Source organism: Struthio camelus, chromosome 11 (genome assembly GCF_040807025.1).
Source record: "Struthio camelus isolate bStrCam1 chromosome 11, bStrCam1.hap1, whole genome shotgun sequence".
NCBI classification, from domain to species: Eukaryota; Metazoa; Chordata; class Aves; order Struthioniformes; family Struthionidae; genus Struthio; species Struthio camelus.
This window is the reverse complement of record NC_090952.1, coordinates 25,934,299-25,945,262: the sequence shown is the minus strand read 5'-3', so window position 1 is coordinate 25,945,262 and position 10,964 is coordinate 25,934,299. Positions and strand designations below refer to the sequence as shown.

General features: G+C 55.2%; 1 protein-coding gene across 2 annotated transcripts in view; it reads right to left on the bottom strand.

Moving 5' to 3' along the window:
- Nucleotides 1-3,984: 3,984 nt before the first annotated feature.
- Nucleotides 3,985-10,964, bottom strand: part of F8 (coagulation factor VIII) — a 30,151-nt gene continuing 23,171 nt past the window's right edge. For both annotated transcript variants that reach the window (XM_068957084.1, XM_068957085.1), the window contains exons 19-27: nt 10,682-10,864; nt 10,347-10,463; nt 9,349-9,420; nt 8,882-8,967; nt 8,229-8,384; nt 7,253-7,397; nt 6,186-6,334; nt 5,419-5,595; nt 3,985-5,144 (exon numbers count right to left, since the gene is read on the bottom strand). In XM_068957084.1, the coding sequence (XP_068813185.1) occupies nt 4,989-5,144; nt 5,419-5,595; nt 6,186-6,334; nt 7,253-7,397; nt 8,229-8,384; nt 8,882-8,967; nt 9,349-9,420; nt 10,347-10,463; nt 10,682-10,864 (1,241 nt within the window). In that variant the 3' untranslated portion in view covers nt 3,985-4,988. The remainder of the gene's footprint in view (nt 5,145-5,418; nt 5,596-6,185; nt 6,335-7,252; nt 7,398-8,228; nt 8,385-8,881; nt 8,968-9,348; nt 9,421-10,346; nt 10,464-10,681; nt 10,865-10,964) is intronic.

The following is a 10,964-nucleotide window of genomic DNA, read 5'->3' as shown; positions in this document are numbered from 1 at the left end:
TCTGAGTGGCCCCGTCCTCGTCTGCAGGGATCCCTGGAAAGCCTGTAAAGTTGGATTACGGTAAGAAACAATGAACTAGGCTCAGGGGCCTAGAGCTGTCCCCAGGTGTCTGACTGCACGCAGCACCCACATGTGTGCCCGCCAGGCTGGAGGGTGCTGCTTGGACCATCGCCGCCCCGGCCCTGCCTGGCTGACCAGGATGGATCTGCGGTGCACTTCAGAGCACCCTCCCCCAGCAGCTGAAGTGGCCTGAGGGAAGTGCTCACCCAGAGACCGCTGCCGTGCCCTTGCGCTGGCTGCCGTCTCTCCTGGAGAGACAGGGTTGTGGGGGCGAGTCTGAGCGTGTAACAGGATTGAGGAGCCATTTAGCTGAGCCAAGTCCTTGGTAGGGCTTAGAAATGTGCTGCACACTGAAACCTGTCCTCCTCGAGACAGGAAGCCTTGGCTCCTGGCTCCTCTTGTGCTCATGGCCTGTGGAAGAGGCTGGTAACAACGAGGACGCTGGGGTGGGCAACCAGAAATACGGAGAGCAAACAGAAGCCTTGCAGTCAACCATGGAATAAGTAGTGGGAGGGAGAAATGTGAGAAGAGACATCTGGCAGAAGAAAAAAGGGAGTCTGTTCATTCCCTCCTGATTGCATATGGGGAAACTGAGGTGGAGGATGGGATGAGCAGCTTGGCCATAGTTCTGCAGCAGAGCTGGGAATTAAGCTGTCCTTTCTGGAGTTCGCTTCACTCCCTTTTGGCCATGGTCCCTGTTGGGTGCTCTGCTCAACGTGCTGCTGCCCATTTCTGTTCTGTGCTGCCAGCTTTTCCTGAGAACGGTGCCCATTTGTCCAGCTGTGATGCCTGCATGCACCCCCCACCAAGTCTGGCCTGGGAGGGCTGCAGAGTGGGGGCTCTCAGTCTGACATGGGAGAAGCCACATTCAGGAGCAGCCCTGGCCTGTGGTTCATCTGGCTTTGGCTCAGCATTGAAATGACTCGCAGACTTTGGGGCTGCAAAATAATCTCTGCTTAGGCTGTACTAGAAAGGACGTGGAGGGGATGTGTCTTATCTCCTCAGGGACTCCAGACAACTGAGTGACTGCTGGGTCACACAGCCTGGGCACTGCTAGGAGCTGAGCCATGAAAGAGGATGAGATCCCCGGTGTCCAGGAAGATTCGGCTGCATGCCCACGCACCACAGTAGATCTCTTTATGAGGGTGGAAATTAAACAGGGCACCCCCCCCCCAGCCGAGAGGCAGAGCACTTTGTGCTCGTTTGAGAATCTGGCCCTTCTTCTGCGCAGAAACGTCTGTGGCTCGGGGGAGGCTGTGGCGCATCTCAGATCTGCGTCGCGCCAGGAGGAAACGGCGTCTGGTCTCCATTTCCCACAAGATAAATGTCAAGAGACACTTCCAGTAATGGATGCCAGAGCTCGACAGGCTCTGACACATCCTCCTGCACGCCCACAGCTTCTTCCCAGCACTCCCACTCAGTGCAGCCCCTTTGCTGAGAGGGATCTGTGTTTCCAGATCTGGGCAGCTGGAGAACGTCCTGGAGTTGCTCAGGGCTCGCTGGTGAAGGCTGCTTGGTCACCTGCAGTGTTTTCAGCACTGTCTCGTCTTTGAAAATGATCCAGAGAGGTCCTTGCTCTTCCTCTGATCCAATCCTGGGCATGAACCTTTTGCTTCATTTTTTAAGCCCTTCAACACAACAGAACTGCTTGTTTCTGGAGGCAGGACGAGCCTGAGCATCCACTGGTATGGGCAGAGGCCGTGTCACTGCTTCAGCACACAAAGCAGATATCAGCCCTGAGAAACAAGGCAGCAAGGACCACACAGACCAGCCAGTCCTGCATTACTATGCCTGATCTGAGCCAGCCCCTGGAAGGGCTCATGTTCCTAACCAATCCCGTATACTAAAACCTCCTGCTCTTGACCAATCCCCATCGTTGCCCTCACCCCAACAGGTATTTAAGCTTCAGCTGGCCAGGCCCAGACTGGCCTGCAGTGGTAGTAAAGGCCACGAGGGCAGAGGATGCAGCTGCCTGCCCTCATCCAGGGGCATCAGCACAGGGTTCTGGGCCAGCTCCTCACTGGAGCACGTGCTGGTCTCTGGCCACAGCCGAACTGATGCTTGGGGCTGAGTGGCAGTCTCTGTTCTCCTTGGTGTCAGGCGGTCCACCCTCTGGGGATGTTCCTCTGCACTGGTGGTCCAGAGGCTGCAGCCAGCTGTCTGCATGCAGGGTTGGCCACTGCACTCAAGCGAGATGTAGTTGCCTCAGAGCAGAGGACGGTCGCCTTGAGAAGGGCCCAAGGTGACAGTTTTTGTCTTCCCAGACTGAAGGTGAGACCTTTCACCGAGCTCAAAGGCACTCCAGTGGCAGGGTATTTGTGGACCTGCCCTGCCCCAGGCAGGGACAGTCCCTGTTGAGAAGCTTACGGCTTCAGCTTCCTCTCTCCAGGCCAGCTCACACCAGGCAGTCTCTCCTCACTTCTGCTCCTGGTTATTGTCACAATGCAATTAAGCCAAAGGGTAATTGCATCTCCTGCTTAGGGCTGTAATGTAATCACTGCCAGAGGCGCAGCAAAGGCTCCTTGTACAGCAATGTGGAGCCAGGAGGTTGCATGAGGTTTTCAGCCCTGCTTCATCTGAGACATCAGCTACTGGTCTCTACTGGGTGAGGGATCACTGTTGGGCCACACTGCTAGGCTGATCTGCCGTATGCTTCCTCCTGATGGAGGCTGCAGAGGAGAGCATCTGTGTGTGCCACGGTCTCCTGCTGAGAGCACTCGAGGGTGGTAGGAGGGTGCACATGGCCAGACTGAGCTCCTGGCCTGTGGACACTGCATGTTCTCTGTCCTCCTTCCTCAGGGCTTCAAGTCCAGCTGCATGGTCAGGAAATGACTGCCTCTTCTGCACCCAGCTCACAACCACCAGGAGCTCAGCAGCCTGGACGAGAGCAGGGAGGTCCAGTTTCAAGCTTGGCTTTGCTTTCCTCTGAGAACATCCTTGTTCTCCAGAAGTGCCAGCAGCCTTCTCACATACCTTGCCCCCAAGGTTGTCATGGTTTGAAACCAAACTGACAGTGCGGAGACTAAGTAGGCTCAGATACCCAAACACTTCTAGTCACAGATATATCTAATGTAAATGCGTGAGACAACCTCCCTGGTCTGAGGGAGAGACGGCCAGCGCAGGAGAGGAGCTGGGCAGCTCAGTGCAGCCATTCCTCACATGACCCCTATAACCTTATTTTCCACCAGGCCCAGCTGCCACAGCGGTGTTTACTGCAAACGCCAGCCTCTCCCACCAGCCTCATCCCCTGGGACTCACGGCACGGGGGAGACCAGGCTCAGGAGCCCCTGGAGGGTGGTGCAGGCTCTGGCTTGCCGACAGCCACCCCACGGCTGCCCCAGAGGAGATAGGTTCTCCCCTGATGTGGGTCCTTGGGGCCGCCCTGCTTCTGGAGCCCACAAGGAGCTCCGGGGCTTTCTGAGGTCACTGTTGCATCAGGAGGTCCCCGTTGCATCAGGAGGTCCCCATTGCTCCAGGAGGTCCCCACATCTAGGGCGATGCTCCTGCTGCCCTCAGCAGAGCAGAGGGCAGAAGCCCCTACGGCCTCCCCGTGCCAGGGGTCTCCCTGATCCTGGGAGCAAATATGTCCCCCAAACCCCTGTGCCTGTTGCGAGTGGCAGGTGCCACGAAGGGGAGAGCCAAAACCTCCTCCTGGGGGAGGCTACACGCTGTTCTGGTGGCTGATGGGGGAGCGGGAGCGTGCATGCCTGGAAAGGTGATGCCAGCCCATGAAGTTCTTCAGAGAGGGGCTTTGCCACCGCTGTATCCAGTACGCACCCTGAGATCCCACCAGCCTGGCTATGGGCCCTGCTAGGGCTCAGGCAGCCCTTTGGGGTCCTCACCCCCTGAGAAAATGCTGCCAAAGGGAGGTGGAGCAATCAAAGGCTCTTTCCTGGCCTGCAGGGACAGATTGAGCACTGCAGGCAGAGTGGTACTGTCGCCTTTATTGCTTACAAGGGTGGGAATAAGTAAGAGTGGCATCTTGAGGTGGGTGACCAGCTCTTCAGAGGACACTGTCTTGCCAGGATCTTCCTACGTTCTCCAGCCTCCTGTGGCACATTGCTAGCATCGAGGAGAGGGGCATCCAGCAGCCTGCCCAGCTGGTAGTCCGAGGCAGGAACGGCTGCCTTTCCCAGGAAGCTGGCAGCTCTGCCGGTGGGCAAAACCCCACCAGGGCCCCAGGAGACACCAGGATCAACAAAAGTCCTCTGGTGAATAAGCAGAAAGGGCCTCACTTGAGACAGCCGTGAAAAGCAGAGTGATGACATCAGGCCATGATAGCAAGAGCACTATGGGAAGGAGATTAAAGGAAACTGGAGAACCAGAGCCCAGTGCTGAGTCAGGTTGAGCAACTGCTGCCTCCAGGGAAACCAGCCAAATCCCTGCTGATTGTGAAATGTGCCCTGGGGGTGACAGCAGGGCCTCCTCCCCTGGCCCTTATCTCTGCTGTGCTCTCCTCCAGGGCTGTGCCCGGGCACCAGGAGCTTGTGGAAAATAATGCTGAGAATCTCTGGGGCTAATTAATTATTAGCTGCTAGTAATGCTGACTCTGAGCCCCCAGGGACTTCAAAGCTGGAGAAGAGGAGAAAATGCAGAGAGGGAGATACTGGAAAATTACTGTTTAATTCTTCAGCATGGCATCTGACTATATGGCAGCTGGTGTATGAGAGACAGAAAAAGACTGACAACCTGCTGGCCACCCAGCTCTGCAGGTCTTCTCCGTCCTGGCAGCAGGAGCCATGAGCATGGCCAGAGCCAGTGGAAATGGAAGAAACTGTGCTGATGCCACCAGCGCCTGTTGGACCCGTGCAGCAGGGGGGGCCCCTGCAGGGCTGCTCGCGGCAGTGGCTCTGGCGCCGGTGAGAGTTCAGTGTGCGGCTGGACGTGGGTCCCTGGGCCGCTGGTGCCCATGCCTGGCCCCGTAGCCATCAGTACTCTTGCTGAGTGTCACAGCCAAGGAACTCTGTCCGCAGGGCGATGTGGTTGTACCACTGGCGGGGGTGAATCCTCACATAGCGGGCAAAAAGAGGGGGCTCCAGGGTGTTCATCACTGTGCCAGTGTGATCTCGGTTTGCCTTAAAAATCTGGAAAGGAGAGAGAAATCAGTAGCGCTCTCTCCTCTGCTGAGCTCTGGTGCAGTGAGAGCCGCAGGGAGTCCGTGCCTTGGGGACAAGAGCAACCTGGACAAGCATCTCTCTGGAGTGCTTTGGGGAGAAAAGAGCCCAGCCCAGCTCACTGGTCTTGCAAAAAACCCGTGAGCGTGCTTGCTGCAAAGGGCTGTGCTTGCAGCATGGGGGCTGCCACGGGGGAAGGCAAGGTGACTGTGGGCTGCCCTGGCCATGGGGCAGCTCTGCCTACCTTTTCTTTGCCATCCTGCAGGACTGGGCTCCAGTGCACGCCATTCTGGCTGCTGGAGACAGCAAATTCCTTCACAAACATGTTGGTGAAGACAGCCTTGGCGCCTTGGGTTATGATTGCGGTCACCTTCTTAGTTACTTCAAAGTCCACCTGCAGCCACTCGCTGGGGCTGTTGGTCTGGGGGAGGACAGACTGCCTTTAAACCTTTGGCAACATCACCAGGAGGAACAAGAAGGGTACGCTCAATGCCACTGAAGCCACGCTGGCCCTGCGCACAGTCCTGGGTTTCACCTGCCCTGTCCAGTGTCCGGTTTGAGCTGCTGGGTGCTATCAGCGTGGTAACTCTTCTCCTCGTGTGCTGGCAGCCTGCACAGTGCCTGCTGCTGTACACACTCCCCCACATAGCCCAGGACCACCTTGTCCACTGGGAATAGCCCTGGCCCGTGTCATCGCTGAGCCATGTCCATCCCTAGCCATCCCGAGGCCCTGCCAGGGAGCATGCCAACAGCAAAACCGGACAGCCAGTCACAGGGCAGGGCTTCATCCCAGGCCTTGGCCCTCGCTGGGCATGAATCGTGGCCCAGAGCCCAGCACCAAGGGCCTTGGAAGCCCTGCCGACAGGTCCCCCCCTTGCCTACTCAGCGGCTGCTGGACTGCTGACCCCGGGGCAGGAGAGGCTGAGAGTGCCCAGCCTGCCCACTGGGACCCTGCCTGCCTGCCTGCCCGTGCCCCAGCTGCCTGCCTGGCAGTCTCCTTGTGTGGGCTACCTTTGGCCTCCATGCGTTGGTCCTCCCCTGCTGGTTCAGGCGGGCTTGGGAGGGCGACCAGCTGGAGAGGACACTGGTGCTGTAGGAGGATGCAGAGATGCGCTGGTCGGGGATCCCTCTGTTCTCCATTCCAAGGGGCATGGAGCAGCCTGGAAGAGAGTAGAGGGAGATGCTTGTCAGAGAGGACAACAGACACATCAGGGAGATATGTCCTGGTTGCCCCCTCCTCCGGCTGGGTGGCCCATGGGCCAGCTGCTCTGCATGCAGTTTCCCTGGTAGCAGAATCTCCTGTGCTTTGTTGCAATCTCATGGTCCCTGCGCTGCTCAGGGCTCTTGTCTCCAGCATGGGTCTGGCTGGGGGGGTACCAAATTACACCTGCCACTAGTCCCAGATTCTCTATCTTGGAGGAATTTGAAGAATTTGTGCATCTTCCAGGACATACAGACAACCTGGACACGTCTCCAGGTGAAAGATATGGCAGGGAGACATGTTGCACACATGATCAGGTACGCACGTGTGTGTGTGTGTGTGCACAGGCTATTCATGGCAGATGCGTTGTGCAGAGCAAAGCACAGCCACTGTAGCTTGTACCGGCTGGAGAGCCCAGCCCTTCTGGTGTGGAAAGCTAAATAAAAGAGCCCACAGCGCTGCTGCTCTGCGTCATGTCACAGGAGTGTAACTCCATGTGCCTTGGAGTGGCCAAAGTAGAGGAAAAGCCAATAACATCTGTCCCGGCTCTTTCCCTGCACCCCCAGATTGAGCCAGCAACACTTCAGCTACCCCAGGGGAGCCAGCTCTGCCCTGGTGGGTGTTCTTTCCCAGCTTAGCTGCTGCTGGAGGTTTCCAGTGGTCCAGGAGAGGAGCTCTCAGGCATGCAAAGCTGTGATGTTGATATATCTAAGCCCATAATGAGAGTTTCCAGCATTGCTCCTCCTACATCTCCCTCCCATCTCCAGCCCCCTCCTTGTTCCTCCAAAGCCCATCTTATGCTGAGGAGTCATGAAACACGTGGATCAGGCTCTGGCTTTGGTGCTTGGCAGCAGGAGGTCCCCTGGGTGGGACGTACTGTTCAGATCGCAGCCGATGAGCTCCATGCGCAGTGTGGCCCGGATGTTGTAGTGAGTGGGGTTAATGCGGATGTACCGGGCTATGATCGGAGGGTTGAAGCGATTTTCTTTCACTCCAGTAGCATCCACGTTTGCAAAGAAGAGCTGAAGGGAAAGGAAGAGAAGGGACTGTTGTGCCAGTGGAAAGAGACCTGTACAGGACAAGGACTAGCAGGGACAAGGTCACTTTAGTTTGACACTTCTCTATCTTGCTACCATCCTTACAGGAGAACAACAGCTCTGGGAAATTACCTCAGATGCAACTCAAACCAATGAAATGTGAGTGAGCCAAACCAGGGCAGACCGCTAAGAAACAGGAAGGGGAGAAACTTAGGGTTCACCCAAATTAACATTTTTTAAATTTTCATCAAACCAAAAAATAAAAAGGTATCCATCCCGGGACTTTTGAACTTGGGAAATGTTTTGGCCACAGTTGGTATACTCAATGGAGGCTTGAAATTTAGACTTGTAGGGATACTTCTCTTCTCCCGCTGAAATGATCAGTTTACGCATATTTAGGTTGTAGGTTTTTCTAATGAGTAGAGCTCTCCCAAATCATTTGAATCTGCACAGGTTTTTAGAGAGCCAAATTTATATTTGGGGTCAAAAAAAGATATTCAGGCAAAATCTTTTCTCTAGCTCTAAATAATATGCAACATATTGTTAAGCGGTGGATCTCACAGACACATGTGATCATGGAAAGAAATAAGCCAGTTAATTTAAAATCAGACAGACAGACACAGACAGAAAGCCCCTTGCAGATCTGTAAGCTACAATTCAGTCATTCCAGCAGTGAACGCTTTCTCTTCCTGCCCTACTTAAACATCTCCAGGGCTCAGGGATATCTAAACCCCATGCACAGAGCTTCCCAGCGCTAATCACCCAGGACGCCCATTCTGGGAAGACACCATCTTTCTCAAGGCCTGCTCATCTCACCATCTGGGTGCTGGTAGTGTTCCCCTTGTATTTCCTCCACCTTTGCCTGTCAAGGCTGTAGAAGACAACAAACTGGGAGATGTAGAGACTGGAGAACTTTTGTCGGGCCCCTTGAGTTTTTATGCCATGAATAATCATGAGATGCAAAAGGTCCACCTGAGAACGAAACACAGGGATTAATTTCTAAAGGAAAACACAACTCAGGTTCAGGCAATGCATCATAAAGCCGTGGAGCTCACTCGCTCATGATATAACTGAGCACAGGTTATGAAACTAGTTTAAATGGCCATTCATAAGGGCACAAGTCAACCAATAGCTGAGCGAGGACAGGGGAGAGCTCTTTCTTAGAGAGGAGCTATTCTCATTTGTCCTTAGGGGGATCTTGGCATGCTCCTCTGCTGCAGCTGGACCATTGGGGCTTTTCCTCTGCTGCACTGAGGATAGGTCCGTTGGCCAGGCTGGCCTAATGATGGACTGTCATTAGGAGCTTAACTATTAACAGCAAAGCCCCATTCCCCAAAGGGAGAGCAGGGAAACAGCAGGACTTTGCTGAGGAAACAATAGCCATGTGTCCGGTCCTTCTGCACAGCCTGTCGGCCACAAGCATGCCTCGCTATGCCCCCAGCAGTGCCTCCAGCTGCAGCAGCTCTTACCTGGATCCAGGCGTTGCTGCCGCTGGTGCTCCAAGCATTGATGGAACCGGTGTTATCCAGCCTGGCCAAATGAGGGGCCCACTGCCCTATGAGGAGAGCACACAGGGGAGATATGAGGGTGCTGCTGGCCCCAGCTCGCTCCCTGGCACTGTCTGGCCTTAGGCGGTGAGAAATTCATCCATAGAGGAGTAGGAGCTAAGGCATTCTCACACCTAGCAACAGGGCCTGAGGATTGCTGCCTGCCTGGGGGTTAGTAGCCATGTGCAGGGCCCTGACATGATGGACCAGGCAAGCAGGAAGGGACCTCCAGGTCCCAAGGGGGATCCTGAGATGGGCACAGATAGGAGAATGACCCTCCCAGGGATCCCAGTGTAATAGGACCTTGGCTAGAGAAATCACCTGAGTTGTGTTGGCTGAACCTGCCCCAAGCTGAGCCTTCTTCCTTGCTGCAGCACCCCCATACTCACCATACTGCCCCGAAGCTGTGATCTGAGAGTCTGCAATGTGGCCAGAGGCCAGGCCGAGGGCACTCTGGCAGTCTGCAGCCAAATGAGGAGAGAGAAGGGGAAAACCAGGGAGAGTTCATTAGATAATGAGGCTTTTGAAAGAAAAGCCTGAGCTGGTGAGCAGCCTCCAGGCTCAGGGCAGGTGTCTCAAGCCCCCTAGACCTGTTTGTCCTGCACCATGCATGGACAGGGATGCCTCCCCATCCACCCCTGCCTTTTAGGGGTGCTGTAAGTTCTGGCTCGTGACCCCAACACCAGCAGCAGAGGGTTCCCAGCCTCAGCCACAGCAGCCTCTCGCCGTGCTGGTGCTGCGTTCTCCTGTCCCCATGACCCTGATCTCCCATGCCCACGTCCTCATCTCCCAGCTATGCTGACAAGTGTCTCTTATACCCATGTCTTGCTCCTGGGCCTGTTTGTTGCTAGGCAGCATCTTTTAAAAACAAATATCACGTTGTTAAAGGAAAGCTTGCCTGACACTCTTGTCTTTCAATATCTCTCTTCCGGTCTGCTGAGCACTGGGCTGTTTCTCTCTTACAATAACCGTTATTTTTAGAGATGCCACGTTTTGGCATCATTGCCATGTGGCAAACACTTCTGGGGAAAATGTGAATTTGAAATCTTAAACATATTTTTAACTTCTGGAACATTTTCTGGCTGACATTTAATGCTCCTTTAGGAAGAGGAGAGATGCTGTCATTGTGTGAGACAAAATATTGGTCTCAAAAGCCATTCCTCCCAATGTTTAGTCAAAGTGAGGGAGAAATGTGTTGATTCTGGAATGAACAGAGTACAAGATTTCCCAGGGGAAACACCGAGAGCCCTGGGTGACCGGGAGCCTGAGTGTCTCTCAAAAATGTGCTGTGTTGTGGTGCTCCAGCCCCTGTGCCACCCTGTCCCCTCTGCCACTGCTCCCTGGCCAAGGCCAAGCCAGCAAGCAGGGCACGAATGGAGTCACTCACTCAGGTTGTACACAAGGAAGAGGGCGCTCATCCCAGCTTGCTGATGCTCTCCCACTTTGCACTCCACCCGCCAGATCCCGGCGTGTGAGGGCCACATCTCCACCGTCCCAAAGACACCTGGCCGAGAATGGAGAGCAGAGCAAAAGGCAGTTACCAGCCGTAATGGGATGCCATGGTGCCAAGCACTGTGCAAATACAGAGCTAGACTCTTCAAGACCCAGTTCCCCATCCTAGCTCTGCCTCACCAGGCTTGGCACACTCTAACGGGCACAGCCATGAAGCCATTGCAGCCCAGGTGTGCACAGTAACTGCCCAGTTCCCGCACTGCATCTCACCGGGATAGAGGTTGTAGACTCCCATGCGATACTCCTGGTTAGTCCTGACGCTGAACAGCTGCCCGTGGAAATGGACGGAGTGGATATCCTCTGTGCTGCCCATGTTCAGGAGGTGCCATCGGACCCGCTGCTGCTGAGCCATCACCAGCCCAGGCAGCGAGTCCCTCACGTAGCCGTTGATGGCTGGGGGGAAGGTAGCAGTCAGGAATGGCCATCTCATGGGGCAGCTTGGGGCCTCTGATGGGAGTTGGCCAACTACTTTCCCAGCCCAGCACAGATCCTG